The sequence below is a fragment of the Dromaius novaehollandiae genome, chromosome 8, assembly GCF_036370855.1.
Source record: "Dromaius novaehollandiae isolate bDroNov1 chromosome 8, bDroNov1.hap1, whole genome shotgun sequence".
Lineage (NCBI taxonomy): Eukaryota > Metazoa > Chordata > Aves > Casuariiformes > Dromaiidae > Dromaius > Dromaius novaehollandiae.
In genome coordinates this window covers 17,691,098-17,712,152 of record NC_088105.1, presented here as the reverse complement: position 1 = coordinate 17,712,152, position 21,055 = coordinate 17,691,098, and the positions used below count along the sequence as shown (strand labels likewise).

The 21,055-nt window shown below is 40.5% G+C and overlaps 1 protein-coding gene across 2 annotated transcripts in view; it reads right to left on the bottom strand.

Moving 5' to 3' along the window:
• VAV3 (vav guanine nucleotide exchange factor 3) overlaps window positions 1-21,055 on the bottom strand; it is a 172,880-nt gene that overhangs the window by 135,347 nt on the left and 16,478 nt on the right. For both annotated transcript variants that reach the window (XM_064515807.1, XM_064515808.1), the window contains exon 2: window positions 6,950-7,066. In XM_064515807.1, coding sequence (XP_064371877.1) covers window positions 6,950-7,066 — 117 coding nt within the window. The remainder of the gene's footprint in view (window positions 1-6,949; window positions 7,067-21,055) is intronic.

The window sequence follows — 21,055 nt, the reverse complement described above, 5'->3', positions numbered from 1 at the left end:
ATCTCAAAATCCCAGAGCAGCAAGAGGAACAAAGAGGAAACCCTCAGCTGCAGTCAGGAGAATCTAGGTCAAAACGGTAGAGGGATTTTCTTACAAGTCAACTATATTGTAAAACACAAGACAGCATACAACAGCTTATACAAATCTTATTTCAACTCTTCCTCTTTCCCCCCCTCTTCCACCTACCCCAGCGTATTTATGGAAAACTTCTCTGCTTGTTTTCCTTGGAAGGCTGGTTATCCCATGCCTGGACACAAACCACACAACAGCAGCAGCAGCAGCACCCACACACCACAGGGCTTCCCAGGCTTCGCAGCGGGTGGACATTTCACTAGCACAGAGAAATGATGCATACAAAACTCTTCACAGGTTCTGTATGTCACTCATTTCTTTGCTTCCTCTATTTATAGCTTACCTTTCTGGTAGTTTGATCAATATGCCTAAAGTCAGTAAATGTGGGGTTTCTTTGTCAGCTTCACTGTCAACTTGTTACTGAAAAGCTTGTATTGCAATTATTGCAGGAAATGAATTACCAGTTTAACAAACAAGGTTTAAAAACATTTCCATAGACAAATGTGTGAGAAGACATAAATCTTCAATCTACTCAAGGTCCAGCTATCCTGTCCTCTCCCTGCCCATGCTTCTCTCACACTGAAGACAATCCCATACTATCAGCATTCGATGCTATGAATTCAGTGTCTCCAGGATATGTGAATCAGATCCTTACAACATTGGGATAAGATCGCCATAGCAACCAAGAAATGTGTGCTGAGAAACTCAGTTTTACTCTTTCATATTAGCAGTTTCTCATTAATCTTGACTTTCCAAACCTGGTCATGTTTACTGAAGGAAAAAAGAAATCTAACTGAACCAGAATCTACATTATCTAAAAAAGAACAAAAACACACCCTACACTGTTAATGTCTTCTGACACTTCCAAAAAAGTCTCAAGCACTCCCTGGATGAGAATTTTTCATTAATGATCAAATACTTGTGGTATGTTGAATGCTTTGTGTTGTGGTAAAAAAGATCATCACCATTTCATCAACTGGAAGCAAACATTATGAGTTGAGGAAGTTATGACAAACTTTTAAGGAATTCATGAAGACTCATTTGAAAAGACCAGCAAGGTGATAGACCACTGCTATACTATCACAAGAACATTCAGCACATTAATCCTGAAATATTCAGGCTTCTTAAATATACTTCAGCTGTAAGCTCATGCTAATGGTTTTAATGTATTGAAGTTAATGCCTAGCAATTTGTACAAGCTCTTTGATGATGATCAATGCAATAGAAATTATTAAAGATATTGAATTACATAGATAAATTACACTGAATACATCCAGGGCTTGTAATGATTTCACTGCTGCACAATGGCAATGTATTATATATTTTTTCAAGGACCTTTCAGAAAGGTGGCTGATGAGCTGTATGTAACATTATTCATCCCACTGGTTTCCTAATCTCTTCACTTTGTCCAAAACTATGATTTATGTTTTGGGGGGCTGGAAATCATTACTTTTTTTTTTAATGGAGGCTAATCTATTGAGTGCCTGACCTTTACATAACTCTGTACAAACAGGAATAATACCTAACACAAAGAAGGATCTTCCACACATGCCAAGCATTTCAGCAGTTTTGCAAAACAGCTAGTATTTTCTTACTCATTTTGTGCAATTCATTTCGAAGAAAGCCGAGACCCTTCCATATTCCCCTATTCCTTCATTCTCTCACATCCACAAGGACAGCTTGGAGGTGGTCATCAAGCATCCTTCATCCTGCAGCTCATCTCACTGGAGCACTTGAAAACACAAACTCCTGAAAGCAATTGTATAGCTCCTTTCTTCAGCTAACTACCAGACTTTTTTTTTTTTTTTTTTGAACTTTACCACTAAAACAGCCCAGAGAGCGAAGATATAAATCCAGTTTTTAATGGCTGGTTTTTTTTTTTTTTTAATCAGCTCTTCTCTTTTTCCCCATTCTATGTTGCGATGCAATATAATGTCATGACATGTTTCCCAAGGTTCTGCAGTTCTAATATGACTTAATCAGTTAAAGTGCTCAAATTCCACCCCAGTACCTTGCTGTTTAAATTCACCAAATAAAACAGGATACAAGTGAAGTTAATCTCAAATCTCTCAGTTTGAATGTTTCCTAAATAATTTTTCTCCTCTCTTCCTGGACAGGTCTGTAACATTTTTAATAGTAATTGTTGTTCTTAGTTGTGTTGATTTTGATGTGTGATTCTTATGCACATCTGCCTGATGTTCCTGGAATCTGTTAAACATATCCTTGAGGGAATTTCAGCACACCAGGATCTTCAGCTTCAGCCTGACTTTCTGCTGTATCATAGTCCGGATTTCCTTTGCACTGACAGAGTGACTAAAATGATCACATACTACACGACCTTAGGATATACATTCAATATTTTCACAGCAGTTTCTTGCTCTTACATAAACAAGCCTTTTATGTGTCATTGGAGAATTGGCTACACTAGATATTACATTACACGCCTGTTATACATGCTTTTTAACAATAAGGTACTAAGAATTTTGGTTGGACTAGCTGATATCAGATCCCCTTTTTAATCATGATTAAGTGTTGTATATCATTTCTAGACACCTACTGCAGGTGTCTAGAAATCTTTCAGTCTTTCAATCTACTTTGAAAATAGGTATATTCACACTTAACTGATGTGATTCAACAAAGAGTAAAAAAATAAAGTTATGCTCATATTAGATCAGTTGTGTCATGGAAAAGAGCCCTGTGCTCAGCCATACATTAATGAGAATATTTAAAACAAGAGTAAACAAGACTCCATTTCTGACAATATATGGACACCATTTTTCCTCATAGCGCATCAAACCTTGCTCTGAGGCCAGCAAGCGTCTATTGACATAACAGGGTGCTGGAGCTAATCCCCAGATTCCTTGGAAGCTTCCTTTGGAGAATCGGGATAGCAGCAGTTTTTTTGCAGCATCCCAAGCAGCAAAGGAGACTGCTGCTGCAGCAACGCGCAGCACGTGCGGAGCCGAGACGACAAGTATCAACAGCATTTGTTGATTCTGGCACCCAGGTAGAAAGGAAGAGCCCGACAGCCCCGCGCTAGTGAAAGATGACTCTCCACAGTGGAATTCAGAATGAAAACACTGTCTGGCACCTCTGCGCGCGTGGGAGGCATTTCATGCTCCATCAGGAACTTAACACAACAGCAATGAAATTTACTGAAAGAAAAGTGACTGAGTGGAAACGGGGGAATACTATAGAACACAGAAAAATATTTTTTCATTTTTAGAAAACGTACTTCAGGAACCTTCCGATTTCTGTGTAACAAATCCCCTCTCTCCTCCAGCACAGTCAGCTTGAAAATAAAGAGAAAATCAGTGCCATCACATCTGAAACATAAGAAAACCCCTCCTAAAACAGATGATATCCAGATTCATATGGCATTTATTGAAAACATACTTATGGGTTATCTGCTTCCCACTTCACTTTTCCTCCCTCTCATTAACACCTTGCTACTTTGGCTTCACCTCTAATTTCCATGCAAACTGCATACACCCTTCTTACTCTAATCACTAAGAGATCAAAGAGTCTCTACAAAGCAGAGCACAAAGTTCAAGTCAAATGTTCATATGCTGTGTCAAAATACCTGAAAACATAGTTCATTTACCCCTAGCTATTAAACGCCAGTTTCACCACTACATCAAACATTTTGTAACGAATATTTCACAGGGCTCTTAAAAGGTCTATGAGTATATTGGGAAAGTAGAGCTATCATTACCATAGACAGAGTTTCACTGTCATTATCTTAAAACATTGAAAAAAAATTGGAATATTTCAAAAACTTTGACAGCTTCCACCACCAGGTCTCCCCATCTGTTTCTTCCTTTTGTTTCCTTGAAAGCATATTGTTCATTTACGTTTGACATGATGCTCCCCTTTCCTCCATTAGTGTGCTTAAATACTCATGAAAGTGTCATATAAAGCAAAATATTCTATCATAAGATTACAAGTTCAATAACCAATATTTTGTCATTTTAGCTGAAGCTTAAAAAAGGCTAAACCCCTTTCACTCTTGGTGCTTGTGATAAGGTACCTGAAATAAATGCAAATGCAAAGTACTGGAGACATAACACTTATGGAGTCACTTCAGCCACAATTTATTTACATCCTACCACTAAGAAGTACCTGCCAATTTCTGAAATCTCAGACAGCTATTGCAAAGCTCCTAGTACACTGGAGAATTTTAGAGACTCTGGAAATTGCACAAATTCATTCCATCGCTCACTTGGCCAACAGTCTGGAAAACACACGTGTTTGAGAGTCTGTTTCTAAACAAGAGTAATAATACAAAGTATATTATCCTTTTTGTTTGTTTTAACATAGTTCATATTTTGTGCATATTTAGGGAGAATAAATCAAAGAACTAATTTTGGAAACAGCAGAACTCCTTGGTTACAGTAGCAGAAAGATCTGAAGCACAAGGTTTTTGGCCTTTTGCATATGTACAACTCCAATTCAAGAAGGATTTCATGAGAGTGAAGGCTGGTGAATTAATTCAAGTTGTTATTCATAGGAAAAAGAAACAATTAATGGGAAAGTTGAGCAGCAGGAAAAAAAAAACATGAAAAAAGATAAGCTTTCTTGTTCCCACCACGGCTACTAACAACCAGAATTTCCAGAGTAACACGTGCTATACGAGATTTGGCATTGAAATCCCATGAGGCTTTACAAATCTGCTCAGCTAACTGTACAAACATGACACTTAAGCCATAGAAATCACTCAGCATGCTAGCTATACCTTTTATAGCTTTGACACTATACAGTATGCAATTTTTCCCTCTGCTTTCCTAATAGCCTCAAGTTCAGCAGCTCCTTTCGGAAGATGACTGTATGCCCAGCTTTTGCGGAGCCTGGTAAAAACGCGCATCAGACTATCGATAGCATACAGCAACCTCCGCTGGGGTTCACGCAAGCATGCAATGGAAACAGCTGAATAGCAGAGTGATTATGCCGCTAAAAGCGTGCCCGGCACCGCTACTGCGAGGATGGCGTGGCTTGTTCGGCTTAGCACCCCCACCTCTGCACAGCCAGCTGTTACCGCGCCCCGAGCTGGTCTCACTCAACACTCCCACGCACCGGTGCCTTGAAGATTCGCCACTGCATTTTCACCTGGTGGCTTTCCAAGAAAGGTGACAAAGACCAACGCCTGAGTCATAAACAGGCCAAGACCATAGAAACCATTGCGTATATGCAACCACTACAGCCATCACTAATGCCAAAATAACAAGCGCCAGGGACACCAAGTCTATGAGAGCTATACTGTGGCGATACAAGTTGTAAGAACTGTATGTCTTTGGATCCAATTTTACTTTGGGAAGAGCAATAAAGTGATAAATATCTGGATGGAAGACACAGTATTTCTACCAATGTATTATTCTATTTACATAAAATTGTGTTCTAAAATAAATTTGTTTAAAATGACAATTTAAAAAGTGTCAGAAACATGTCAGGCTAAATTCAGCCCTAATTCAGAACTTTTTCTCTGGGGATTCAATTAGGCAGCAGTAATAGTTTGCATTGCAAAAATATTTCTTCAAAACTAAACTATTAAAAACCAGGCCTTTTACGTTCAAGTGGCACTAAACATTAAACAGAGGAAGTCTCAGCCATTAATTAGAAACCACAATAGAAAAAGATTTCTGTGCATTAGGCATAAGTATCAAAAGATTTGATGCAAGCATTAAGGTACCTGACTTACTAAGTACCTCAGTAAGGGCACTGCCATTATCTTTTCTTTATCAAAAAGAATTTTAATTTCTGCTGCTTGCACAATCAAAAGGAAAACAAATCTAGCACATTTTGATAAGCATTACAGTAAATTTGTAACAAAAAAAGCTAAATGTATTTTACTAAAACACTTTTTCTTAACTGTAATTTATGAGGACAAAAGGAATTACCAGGTCTAGCCATCTTTATAAGCAAAGGATCTAGTTAAATATTTTGGTTAATAGAATTCAGCGAGCCATTTCAAACACCCATACTGCAGCCCTGATTCAGGCTTGCACTCTTACATCATTTTGGCCTCCATATCTACTTATAAAGGGCAGCACAAAAATTAGTTAGTGAAAGTATGAGCCCTGAAAAGGAAAATAATGCTGGAAATAGTTGTTTATTCAAATATAGAATATTTTTGACACTACTGGTCTTTATGCAATTTTTAGGTCCTTTTCTGTGAGATTAGGATAACGACACCCCTATGACTCAAAAGCAGAAACTGAAGTTGAACTGAATATATGCTAGCAGGGACAGATCAAACAAGTATGTAGGAGGCTGTGAACAATACACTGGAAAAAGCTTTTACATACAGAGTAACTAATCATAGGTTTACAGAAGCATGTATTTTAGGCTTTGTAAATTAGAACAATCATATTAACCAACCATGGCAGTGTCTGTGCTTTACAGCACGTTAAAACCACCAAGGGATTTAAAAACTAACTTGCAAAAAAAAAAAAAATAAACAACTGCAGATGAGTGGACAAATTTTAGAGTATCTGAGACAAAAGAAATATGTTATGTGCCATGCAGTCTTACAATGAAAAGGTCCAGGGTTTCCTGTTTCCAGACTATTTATCTCTATCAAAAGATTTCTCCAGACAGTACTCACCTCCTTTTTGCCATCTTCATGCATTTAATGTACCTTTAACTCATCGCTTTTCAACCCACATCTTCAAAACTCTCCTATCAGGAATTTTTCTCTGCCCACCACTAGGCCCTTCAATTTCAGTCCAGCTCATCTTCCTTAATTCTTCCTCTTTCTTTTTTTTTTTTTTTTTAATGAATACTCATCCATTAGTCATAACCTACACATCTACAACAAAAGCCTTCTATCCTCAAGCAGCAGAACACGTGTTACTCAGGATATAATTAAGAGGATCCTTACCTTTCCAAAGTCTCTCACATCAAACAAATCAAATGCTTCAAAAAGTTCACTTTTCTTCATCCCAAATATTTCACAACATGCCGAAAGAAAAGTCCTTATATTCTTCAAGCAAAGAAACTAGGAGAAAGAAAAAAAATTTAAGCATGAGGTGTGTCAATCAGCAACTTACATGCTCACTAATGTACTACCAAACTTACCAATTAAGCTACACATACTATAACAGTTAGCAATTCCATTACATTATGATTTTCAGCTGGTTATAATTCAGTCATAAGAACTCTCCTGAGACTCAAAAATGTTAGTCAAACTCTGAGTACAGACATTTTGTGAGCAGAATTTCTCTCTTCTTAAGTAACCAAAGAGAAAACACAAGATACTACCAGATATAAATTAAATACAGACTTACTTTTCAGTTCTATTCACACAGCAGAGCACAGAACAAAATGAATGTTTCAGATATTCAAATAAAGTTACCATAACAAAGTTGTATTAATACAAGAAAGTTATTCTGCATATACACCAAGTATTTTCATTTTTTAAGAAATAAAAGTCTAGTTTGAACATTTAATGGACTTACATGCGCTATGTTAACAAACTGAAAACACTATGAGTACACATTCTCAGTATGGACCACGGGAGGGCATGATATATGCGGTTCAGTAGCAGTTTACAATTTATCCAGCAGAGCATTAACTTTGTCAAACCACCTTGATTGCTGTACTGAATCAAAGACTATTTCCTTTGAACTCATCTACACACATCAATGACCATCGGAGTCTGGAAAGGAATAAAGCTTCAGTCACATTGCTCTCCTCTTATAATTAAGCCTTTTGATGCATTTTCCCTAGATTTTTTTGGAAGACCGTACAGCTACGGGGCAATAACTACTGATAGTATTGCCATAACTAAAGATGTATAGCTAAAATATGCAATATCATTTCTTGAATGCCTTAGGAGGACATTAACTCCATATAGACTTCTTTGTATAGTCTTATAATCCACTATGAAGTGTAGTGCAAAATACACCATATTTATAAGCAATAATATTTCAGATGACACAGCAGTCTGCTTTGAATATGCTCTTAAAAAGTACTGAAACAGCAACTCAAGATTAAAACCAAGTTCCTGAAAGTCTCCATGTTATATTTGATTCATAAGAACAAGGATTGTTTACATGAGTCTGGATTATAGCATTGCTACATGGTCCGACTTAGTGAGGTGTATATATAAAAGCAACACTGAAAACTCGGACAGAAGTGTCACAATCATACTCATGTTCAGGGCAGAATTAACACCCGAACAGGTTTGCCGCTGGTTTATCTCCAGCATAAGACAATAAAATACCAATTCAGACAGCCTGACTTAGTATCTTACAAAGATATAATGAAGCTGTAACGTACAAGCACCGACTCAGCAGTATAAGCTTAAAGAGAAGACAACTCCATTGGTTGTGGGACACAAGACAAGACGAGAGCTGACACACTCATCAAAATGCATCCCAAAAGCAATCGCTGCCCCAGCCAAAGCTCCCACGAAGGGAGCTGTGAAAAGCACAGGTCTTAGACCAAGTCCACTAGCTTTCATCCTACTTTAAGGGAACCTATACAGTAAGCAATAAATTAAATTCTTAGGAATATTCTAACAGAAAGACCAAAGAGGATTCTAATTCTCCCTTTTTTAAACACTTACCAATTCAAGTAAGTGGTAAGGAGCACATACTGTAGCCTATGTTCAAAAAAGGCTTGATATAACCTAATACTCAATAACCAGATAATTAAATCCTTCAGTAACAACACAGCATATAATGCAATTGCATTTCCTGTAGAATCTTGAAACCACAGATTAGGCATCTGTCAAATTCACCTGCACCTGAGACAGGACCACATCATGAATTAAGAGTATGCCAAATGGTGCCTCTAACTTAATACGCCCCCTGACTATACAATCTAATCCCCCTGTTAGTAGAAAACATGCTTAGTGAGTTTATTTGGGCACCTAATTATTCGATAACCATCAATTCTCTCTTGTAAATGAATTAAAAGGCTTATTTTTGAACTATTATGCTAACCACAGTAGCTGCCCGGATGCAACTGTGAGAGTACTAAAACCAAGTCCACATATGTATTCACTCATTTTTCAAGAAAACATATGAGGAAACTCTTTCAAAAGAACTTGAAGTGCTACTTGTCATACTCTGGAAAAGTTACAGATGCATTATCCAGAAAACTTTCAGAAAGATTTCCAAAGCTTTCTATTGCAATCATCAAGGGAAACTATTCTTTTCAGGAAAACAAAGATTTTTACCGCTATGCTAACTGTATCAAGAAGTGCAAATTAGAAAAACAAACAAACCTCCAAGTTTAAGAAGGGCGTACATCTAAAATCCACGAAGTTCTGTAAAAGACCCTCCTCCGCATCGGCGGTCAGGAGAAGGTGGCATCGGTCTCCAGTCTCCCACTGGTAAATTTTGTCCTCAGAATATTTGGAATGCTACTACGCTATTGTGTTTCTTTTTCAAAGAAAAAGCATTATACTTTGGTACACCACATGGGAGAGCATTAAAGAAACAGAAAGCTGCTGGGGATCCAGTTCTCTTACAGATACAACGAGAGCTGGACATCTCTCATTTGGTCTGATCTCTGCAAGCCACAAGAAATGCTGACTTTCAGAAGAACTAGTTTCTCTTCAGTAAAAAATGCAAATTAAAAACATTCCTTTGGAAACATTACCACCTCTCTCCTCCCTTTTTTATTACAGTTATGTTTCAGGACAGCAGTCCAGAATTCTTAGAATGTGGATGAATAAAAATACTGCAGTACAGTAGCATGAACCACAACTTTGAAAAACCTTATGCTAGCAAAAAAAAAATAAAGCTTCTCTCCAGCTCTTCTCCTGCTATATCATGAGAAGAGAGCTCACCAAGCACCCAGAGGCAGACCATCAAAATCACAATCCAGCAGGGATGTTCAGGACCCTGAAAGCATTTGGAAAAATGAAGATATCTTCACCCATCTCCACTACTTCCCATGCGGATATGGATGTTTCTGTAAAGAACTGTTCGCTGTGGACTACAGTCCCAGGAATACCTTCTCTAGTACAGCTAGAGAAATAAATATTAAAATAATATTTTGATCAAGAAGTACTTTAGTCAAACTAAGCAATTTCTAACATTCCAATGACTCACTAGCTGCTCCTGTGACAGCGTCTCAAATATAAAAGGTCTGCAAAGCTGTTTATCGCAGGATTTGTCACTTATATTCATGCTAAATTGACTTTAAAAGGCAAGGAGAAGGACTTGCACCAGTATTTCAACTGCAATGACATTTCTCCTATGAAGCCTCAGTTGGAGCTCTGCAGGATAGAAAAATCACCGTCATCAGACCGTTAACAGAATCCATTCCCATTAAGGGTTTGGTCAATAATTGCATTGAGTAAGTACATCACCAAAAGGTAGGCTGTAGATAGATTAATGGAAAAGAAGTATTTGTTTCTGAATGAGTTTGTTTCATTTTCGTATTAACAGCTGCAAATTACAAAGACGGCCTCCTCACACTGCTCCAGCATCCCTGACCCCGCTGCACGTCCACAGCGTAAGCAGCTGCACTACTGCAAACCAACGACCTACCGCCTTGTCAGGGCTGCTGAAGCATTACAGCTCTTACAACAAACCATTTGTTTTTACAAAGCACATTATAGTTTTAGTGGCCTCTGGTCCGTTCTGCATTGATTTTAATTTCAAAAAAAGGCTTTAAAAAAACATTTATTGAATTTAAGAGCGAAAGTTTGCAAAAACACATCCGCCACCTAAAAAAGCAAGTACAGTTGATATGATTGTTATGTCCTGACACACATAACACCAAAGCAGAGGCGGGTAAGCAACCCCAATTATACTAAACTCTATAGGAAAACGCATGCTGTTTTCTACCTGTAACGTTTGCCACTTCACACAAAAAACAGCATTTGAAGCATATTCAACATTGCTATGTGCTGACAGAAATGTCTGGAAATATTTTACAAAAGCTACTGAACAGAAACCACTAATTAGACAAAGCAGCATAGGCAGGAGGCTAGAGCTGCCCAGAGGGAAGCGGGATTTCTCTAGCCAAGCCTCTAATGAAGTGAGAGATGAAACACAAAAGAAAAAAAAAATCAGTTTCATTTTTCCTCTATTTATATAATCTTATAGGTATCTTTCAGAAAATGTTCTTTGGCACTGAAGTACTTTAATGGAATAAAGGCCTGTTTGCTACAGGCCGTATTCGGTATGTGGATATACTTTTAATATTAGAGGAACTCCTAAGGGTGTTCAGAGACCAACACAAAGACCTCTGAAGATCAAATTCTGCCCTTAGACATTTTCATGCAATTCCAACACAGCAATACCAGTCAAGTGGCAAGCAAAAAAGCAAAATGCCAACAAAGAACAAGTATTCAGGAAAGACAGACTTCTAACCACACTTTCAACAATTCCTTTTTTTTTTTTTTTAATTACTAAGTTGGTTCAAGAACAGCAATTTGTATTTATTTCAACTTCCATTCCTTTTTATTACGGCAATTTAGTCATGAGCAAGGAGGAAAGCCTGCGTAGCCAGCAATTTCCTTATATTTATACCTGGTTCAACAGGCTTCCTCTACTGTGTAGTATAAACCAGGAACAAGCACTGAACGCAGGACGTACTGACGTCTGAGCATCCGAGACGATCTAAATAGGTGCTAGACTTTAAAGGGACATCAAATTCAAAGCAGATTACTCTGTTACTTTATGTCAGGGAAATTTGGGTGGGGGTCTCTTTTTGAAATTAAACTTGCAGAGTATCATTCCACTAATTCTTAAAGCATACCAGTTGCACTGCAGTTTATTTGTGCAGCCGTTATATGCCTGTCCCCTCCTTGCTGCACTTTCCGCACGTTGCATGTCACGTTACCAGGTCCCAAACGTAGCTGCCCCACAACTCAGCCAGCTGCTCAGCGACCATCGATTAGAAGCTATGACAAAAGAGCAAAAGCACAGAGAAAGAATGTCACTTAACTAGTTGTCCTCTAGATCCACCTTGTTTCCTCTGACAGAAACAAGGCCTGTCAACCAGGGGAAGTCCAGAGTCTCTCATGCCTCCTCCTCAATGGCGCTATTTTATGAACTCCACGGCTGCAGCTAGTCACCTCTGCCTAGCCTTCGAACGGCCCCATAGGCACAGCCAGTCAACAGCAGGGCTTCAATCACGTAAACACGAGCATTTTGTGACCAAAATAGCTGAGGAAAGGCCAGACACCCAAAACAACTGTATAAAAGGGAAGTAATCAGATGAGCAAATCTGGCTTCAATTCATGCATCTCAGAAGACACAATCATTTTCTTCTTTTATTTTGTCTAAAGAAAAAAAAGTGATGTCACATGCAGGGAGGCACTCACAGACTTGTGAGAACGAGAGATTTTTCTATCTGTCCTTATTTACAGCCTCAGAACAGCAGAACTAAACACAAACAGAAGGCAGAAGAACAGAGGAGGAACAGATCATTGCCATCACACTCACATGCTCTTCCTAGACCTCAGCACTTGCTGCAAACCGTAGGCTGCCTCATCTTTTCTGGCCATTTCTGGGATGCTGATGAGAACAGATTAGCTGGAAGGATCTCATTTTGATTTCCACTTTGTGGCTGAAAATATACATGAAAAGCAAATGATGCAGTTGTGTCTCTTGAGAAATAGGAGAAATGTGAAAATTTCCACAACTGGAAGAATTTAAGTGGAAGAATTGCTTTCCTGCATTCTGTCACCAAGATTGGGATGTGCAAGTTGTTTCAGTGCAAGGAAACACAAACGAAAGAACTTGTTTCCTCAAAAAGTTTCCTTCAGACATGTCGCCGCCTGCCCTGAGGTTTTTTGTCAAAGCTCTTGTAATTTGTTTTAGTATTTGTTGTAACAACTATGTTGATAGCAGTAACAAAATCCATACTAATGCCGTTTAATCCTACTAAATCCAAATGTAAGATTACAATCCAGGAAGCTGTACACTCCCTACTATCACAAAATAGCACCATCACCTCTTCTGCCCACAGAGCAACGATGCTGTGCTGATTCAAAAACTAAACCACAAAGAAAAAAAAAAAAGAGAGAAGTGTGTGTGTGTGTGTGTGTGTGTGCGCGCGCGCGCGCGCGGCAGGGGGGAACCACAACGAAGCTATCCCAGCAGCAAGACCAAAAACATTTCATAAAAATATATGTGTGCGTGTGTGTGTATGCATTATATATATATATAAAAATATATATAAAAGCAGCAAGAACAACTAGAGGTACAGACCCCAGATTTTCATCAGCATCTATATAATGTGTGTGCAAAGGATATATCTAGCATCCTTCACATTCATTCAGCCATATCCAATAAGAGAAGAGAATGAGGTGCCTCCAGAAACAGCTGCCCTTGCATCGAGGGCTCATCTTCTGTGAGACGAGGCTGGACAGTTCCCTGACACATGCCCTCTTCGACAGGCCAATCCCAAAAGCGGGGTTACCAAAATAGGAGCAGGTTACGCTTCCGTTAGCTGCCTTTTCTTCCTTTTTGTTTTTGAATACCTCTATGTTCATTAACATCAGATTACTTGGTACTCAGACAAAGCAGTAGCCCACCGTGGTACTGACAAAACTGTACGCTCAGGGTTCACAGTTCAACCCAGAAATCACTCCTGGCTCCTTCACAGATTGCAGCAGCCAAAACAGATTAGATTAGTTCTGCTCTGCCAACAGAAGTAATTATCACTACGCTCAGTAAAAATAGCTGTAAGGATTCTCAGTGAATGGAGTAGGGACCCACTGACGAACTCTTAATTCCACATCTATTAATGTCCTTTCCTGAGGCAGCAAGAGGGAAAAGAGCAGTATCATAGTCGAGCAGGGGGGTTAACTCCTCTATTGCTTTTGTGTGCACCGCTTTTCTCCTGAAAATCTGTAAGTCTAGAGGCTTACTAACAGCAGGGAACGCAAAACAGCCATGAGGAATTTAAAGACCAAATCTCTGAAATGAGTGTGCCTATATTCTGTAAGTAAATGAAAACTGTATAGTTATTTCCAGAGATTTTTCTTCTTTTGGTCACAATACCATGAGTGAGCATTATTCTTTTTCCGACTCTTAGATAAAACACATTAATTTACAAAAAACATTGAAAAAACCACCACACAGGAGGTAGACGTAACGTGCACCAAAGGTATTCCGTTCGGCACTCTGCATCTGGCTTCTTGGTCTGCAAAACCATCTCCATTACTCGGATAATCAATATTTTTAAAGCTCTAAGCAGGAGCAAGCAAGCCAAATATTAAACACCTCCCAGCCTTTGCTCTCCAAAAGGACTATCTGGAAATATTTTTTATTTCTCTTACAAAGTGATGCATTAATAAAAACGCAAGAGACTACACACTGAGCCCTGCAAGAGGCTGGCTCATTATCAGCAGCTCTTTGTACAGTCACTTCAGAAGTGAAACACTTTTGGGAATAACAAAACATGCAAGATTGTTACTACTACATAAGGGTAAAGAATTTTGCTCAGAAACCTGCTATGCAGAGAACAGCAACAGACGTTCCTTAATTCAAAGAGGATGCTCTAATGTGAAATCCTACATATAGGATAGCTAGGGAGGTCTGCAGTTTAATATTAGCTTATTGGATGTGGGCATTCTTTGAAGTCTCTATAATGCTAGGATGCTCTACAAATTATGAAACATTAAATTCCTTTGCTAACACGCTATGAATATTAATAGAATGCTCTTTATTTGCTCAGTTAATGTACTAATTAAATATTCATGGCAAAGCTCTTCTTAAAATTCCTAACTGACTACTAGTCAATTGTGTCTATCACATTTTGGCTTGGGTATGGAGTTTTGTTTATGTACGTTTGCTCTTCTCTACAAGTCAGAGAAAGAAAATGGAAACTGAAACTTAAAGAAAGATGAGGAAGCACAAAGGATGCTCAGCTTCAGTTAGTACTATACAGCGTGAACAGAGGGCAGAAGAAAACTTCAGGACTTCTCCTGCGCTCCCGACTCTCTCCTTGGCTACGCTGGCACTGTAGCACAGGTGAAGCAAGTGAGGGCCAAGAAGCATTTAAGTTCTCTGGGTTGCTTAAGCCAAGTACTCCTACAAACCACAAAATGAGCAACTTCTACTCAATGGCCCCCAAAACGGATTCAGCAAACAACAGCTTCCACGTCCTACGGCGTGCACCCCAACAGGAGTCACCGGACTGTCTGAAGAAGCAAGGAAGCTTCTTCGGTAAGAAGTAAAAGATAGAGCTTGGGGAGAGCATGCCGTCACTACACAGAGGGGAATTTTTAAACCACAGAGCCTCAGCTACAAGAATCTCATAAGTTAAAAGTGTGACTGGCAACAGGCAGGGGTGGGAGCTCAGGATGGCCTCCAGCTGCAAAGGGCAATTCCTGGGGAGCCTCTGCTCCCAGGCTGGCAAGCCTTGGCAAGGCTATTTGGCAGCATCGCATCCAAAAGAACAGCAGCTTGAACGCTGTATGAAGCATGCTAAGCGCACACGGATTAGCAAGGGGGGTCCTGTGCTTAGTTACCTTCTCAAATGGCCAGTCCTATCTGCCATACGTCATGAAGTTGCATCTCTGAAATATCTTTCACCAAGGATCTCAGTGTCTTGCAAACAAAAAAAAAAAAAAAAAAAAAAACACAACCCACACAGAAAAAAGGAACACAGAAAACAGTACTGAAGAGAACAAAAATAGCAAGATGACAGTGGCAAGCAGAAGAAAAGAGGACCACAGGAAAGGAAAAGAAAGGTGCACAGTAAAACATAGGTTAAAAAAATAGTCCAGTAAGTCCAATAGGAAAGACATAAAAGAGACATAAGAGAAAGAGACTTGACCCTGATGATCAAATTATGCAAAGACTTGAAATAAAAGCCTAGCACAAAAGAATGACATGTTAAGATTTTGGTGTTAAAATGCTTCAGTCATAAATATTTATGAAACTGCCATTTAAACTAAGACAGTGGTCACTGATCTAGCGTATTTACAATTGCGACAAAGAAAACTCTTCTGTTAGAGTCATACCTATAAAGGGCACTGATGTGCTGCCAGGATGTATTTTCACTGATCCTACCATAGGGCTTCTAATCACTCACATTTCATTTCAGTTGATGAAAAATTAGCAGTTTCATGAAAGTATCTTAGAGGTGAAAAAGCCTCAAAACCTTCACCTACCTGATGTATTTAAACTCATATGGGGAAAAACCCTAAAGCCTACCTGATGTACTTAAACTGCAAAATAACTGGAAAAAAATTCCCAAACAAATTAGCATTCAAAGTGTTCCACCCTCAAACCATCAAAAACCTAACAGTTACAGTATGCGATACAGATCTACACACTGGCACTGAAGAGAGCAACTGTATTTATTTCATATTATTAGCTTGGCACACTAAAATGCTGTTTCCATTATATTTTAAATATCTTTTACTCATGACTGTTTTGTTTTTACAAAGTCTCTAATGCTAGCATAATGACATGAGAAGACTTATTACTTCATCTATGCCCGTGTAAGAGAAATTCGTTTTGGAGTGGAAAGAGCCCTGGAAAGGTGTGGCAAGAGACTTCACAGAGGCTACAGATACTGGCACAGCATTCACATTAAGGATCCATATTTGCCTCCAGTTCTGTGACAGAAATGCAATTCCCTTCTCTATTCTCTCTCTCACCCATAAAAAATCAGTCCCATTGACCACCATCCTAGGTAGATCTGCTTTAGTGAATAAACTGTGGCCCTACTGCCCTAGACATGCCTACAAGTCCAGACCTGGACCACCCCTATCCAATTCCTTTAGAGTGACTCACAGTGTGGGGTTGGGTGTTTTTTTTTCCTTAGTAATTTTTAAAATAGCAAGTACTTGCTTGCTCTCTCCTGAGTACTGTTTCCAAACATCTTTTATATAATAGATTCAACATTTATTTTGAAAGGTATCAAAAGCTATCAGTACCAAATCCTGCATGGGAATTCAGCACAACAGAATAAAAAGATCTTCACAGGGTTACTCTGTATCTACTAAAGGTGAATCTAATCCAAACAAATTCCTTGCTCTTCTATTTCTTAATAGCAGATCAAGTAGATCACGTACTAGGTGTATGATCTCCAGCACAACAGAATAACATTCTTATTACTCAGCAGTGTTAATATACATGACTTATTAAATACTTTAAGTGTTTTCTTGAATTACACTTTTAAACAACTCTTTTCTAAAGTCTTGGAAATCAGGGAATGAACTCCTAGCAATAACTACTTTAAGATGTAGTACAGCTCTCTACAAACTGTCAAGCATGTACAGCTGCCCTCTATTTAGCTACTTGAAATATCTACTGCTCTACTTCTGCTGGCATGTCACTGCAGGTTTGCCGTCTGCTAGACTGTGCCTTCTGCAGCAAGGACGGGGCTTTCTGACACATCCAGAGAACACTCTGAGGATTACAGTGAAGTAAGTAGAAAATCAAAGTTCAGAAGTGCAAATCCAAACCATAAACCAGTGGGAATAGCCAAGTCTGGAAAACAAATGCCAACAGAAAGCTTGCAGGATTGGCAGTTGAAACACAGCACACACAGCATGTACCACCTACATTTTTACCCTGTGTGACGCTCTCTGGATCTCGGCTATTACATAACATACTGACCTTGCCCCAAACGTCAGTCTGTCTTGCACCAAATGTAGTTGAAATGACCACATGGTCCCCATCTCAGGGAGGGGAGGAAAGCCGGCCCCAAAACTGCCCCCTCCAGCCGCTCAAACGCACCGTACCCTTGCGTAGAGCTATAGTCCGCTGACGCAGCTGAGAAAGTCAAACACCTCTGCAGTCTTCATCACCACACATATCGTATTCGAGGAAAACAGGCACAGAAATACAGGTATTTTAACTATAAGAACTACAGTAAACTAATAGAAAAAGCAGCAGCTAGCCTCACATGCAATTCCTTTTGACTAATTTTGTTATTTGGTGGTTTTTATATATTTAGTTGATTTTATTTCTGAAATGCCCGTAACTATAAGCTTTCAGTGCATATATAACGATCTGTATGTCTAAAGCATATATAAAGCAAGAGAAATCCTAAATACGACTTAAAATAGATGGGGAATAATTGTTGTACCGCATTACTTATATAGTAATATAAACCTGTAGAGAAGCGACTCATCTCCTCAGCATCTCAGGAACTGGGGAAAGAAGAAAACGAGACCCCAGGCTTTTCCCCTCCTTCAGCCACCGCGCTGACTAGGTTACAGGGATGTGTCAGCACAGCCAACAGCACGGCCTACGTTTATTTACGAGCACTCCCAAAGGTTTCGCAGCGGTATTACGGACGCGAAGGCGGCACGAGGAGGAGCCCAGCAGACCACGGCAGGGACAAAGAGCCGCTCCGTGTGGCCCCGGGGGAGGCCTCCTCCACAGCAGCTCACGTCTGCTTGCCGGCGCCAGGCCCAAGGCAGCACACCACGCTTTCCATAGGCGCCCGCCCCGCAAAACCGTACTGCCGTTTCCTGGTGAGCCAGTCGAGAGCCATACGCACACACAGATGTGCTGAACATCAGCCAGCATAAAAATAAAAGACCATATTAGATGCAAAATCCTCCAGTTCCCCAATGTGCCTCATACTGCAGAAGTTTCTGTATCTGCACGTTTGTGAAGCAAATTCTAGGCAGTTGATAAATTTTATCGGGATCAGACAGGCAATCCCAAACACCCACGAATCACACCTCCAGCAATAACTGCCTCAGGAAATGCTACTGCAGGACCATTAATGCCATCCCGTTATGAGATGCCCCGTGCCTGGACCTTCATGCAAATTCAGGAGAACGTGTTGCCAGAACTAATGCACGTCTTACGAGATTTTATTGATCATGCCACAGGAACGAGAAGCCTAAGGTGATAAAACTCTACAAGCATTTAATGCACTGAGATGACCCAGACTAGGTAAAGCAGTTTTTAAAAGCAGAGGTAGTACACTACAGTTCATTATTTTTTTAAAAGAGATTTAAGTGCAGACCTCTGTACAGATTATGAGTTTAATTACAACACGCTTTGCCTCTGAAAATACTTTCTCAAACAGATGGTGTCACCCCAGGATCTTCAGGATGGGTGCTAAGTATGGAAACACATATTTCAAGGAAAAAAACCCAGAAAACTAAAAGATGTATTTCAACCTACAGTAAGGAAGAACATATAATACCATGTATTTCACTAATAACGTTTCAAAATTCTGATGCTTCATCTAACAAACTACAGCAAGTCTTTCAGGTAAGAGATGCATTTGGACAATTTCTAAAACCATGACTTTTATTAGATGAAATCATTCATGATTTCATTACCTCAGATTAGAGTTAAAAACATTTGCAGTGTTAATCACGCAGCTTTTTAGAAGCAATTAAAAGCTAGACCACACACAATTTGAAGTAAAAAATGATCTAGCAGATTGCATGTTCTAAGCCACTTTGGTGAAGAACCACCTCCGTTCACTTGCTTTCAGTGTCATACTAACCACTCCCATTTACAGCCTCCACTGATGTACTGGGAGGACCAGCACACAACCAACCCTCATGCTTTGGGCACAAGACAAGCTGCCACAAGAGGCGGGCGCTTTGCGGCCACCCTTTGGTGCTGGTCCTCTACACACAGCTACCAGAGCTTAATCTTATTACGGACACTCTGGTCCTGAGGATCACTAGATATTGGACTGGATGAAACAACGGCAGTTCCTCCAACGCAGCAGCCCAAGCCGGCGCGGGAGCTGCATCCGAACCGCCCGAGCGCCTCCCGCCACGGCCTCGGTGGAGGCAGGCCAGCGACGGGTCATGGAAACGCAGCTGCTGCTGTTACATCGGCCCGTGCGGCGGCACGGCTGGCTCACAACAGCGCTTTGCCCCACAGAAGCCTGTAAAACCACCCATGAACAGCGCGCAGCTCTACTCCAGAGGCCATCAGTTCAACTTCTCAAGAACAAGCTAATCCCGTAGCGGCCCTGTGCAGGGGGAGCTGGCGCTACCCGGAGCCCCAGCCTGCTGGGCCACCGGCCTCAAGCAGAGCTCTCCACGCGGGATGCGGGGCCCTGGGGGGCCGCCTGCATCACCCAGCCCTACCACATGCTGACTCGCAAGATACCAAGGTCACATTTTTTTTCTCCAATTCAATTAAGAAATTTACTTCTCAGTCACTTTTGCACAGGTGTTTCAAACAGCTCATTGTAACCAACACGAAGGCAGGTTCAGCGAAGAACCAACCTAACTATTAGAAGATCCTGTCCTCAGAAGCTTTCAGCAGGGAGAGGCCCCAGGAGATGACCTTCAGGACCAGGCACTAAAGCTGGCCTTTAGACCGAGGGCAGCAGGAGCCCAACGCGCAGAGCGGGCTCGCTCTTCCACGCGGTTGTCTCCAGCCCTGTATCACAGGACAAAAGCAATCAAATTTTGTGCTCTGGCAGCGCAGAAGGCGGCCGCGCAGTGGCACGAGGCGTTAGTGCTGCGCGCCGGCAGCCGCTGCGGCGGGGGGAGCACCAGCCCGGGGGCACCGACCAGGCCACAGCCGCTGCCCCGAGCGGCGGCAGGAGGAGAAGCCTGCAGAGGCGTCGCCAGCCAGGGAGCTCCGCTTGAACCCCCGCCTCCGCACGGTCTGCCACCACCGCCTTGCCACGCAGAGTGACCTTGCCAGCAGATATTTTCACTCTCCTGCTACATAATCGTCTTGGGAAAAGAGCTACAAAGCAAGATAATCCCAATTATATTTACAGTGTGCTTTGAGTTCTGCCACATTATTCCAAGCGTCAGTGGATGATGAATTCTGTTACAAATCACTTTAAAGTAACTGGACAAGACTCTGCCCAGTTCACACTACTGACTTACAGCTGAATAACTCAAGTGGAACAGCGCGAGTATATTGGTAATCTCGTCAAAAGGAGACTTCCTGAAACACTGGTAAACACACCTATAAAAGTCATTCCCATTGCTCAAAGAAGGCCTACGCGAATGATTACCACCAGTATCATTCCAGTATTTCCATCTCTCTTAAATTTACAAATAATACATGCAACAGTGCAGGAAACGGTCTACCATGCAGGGAACCTGAGA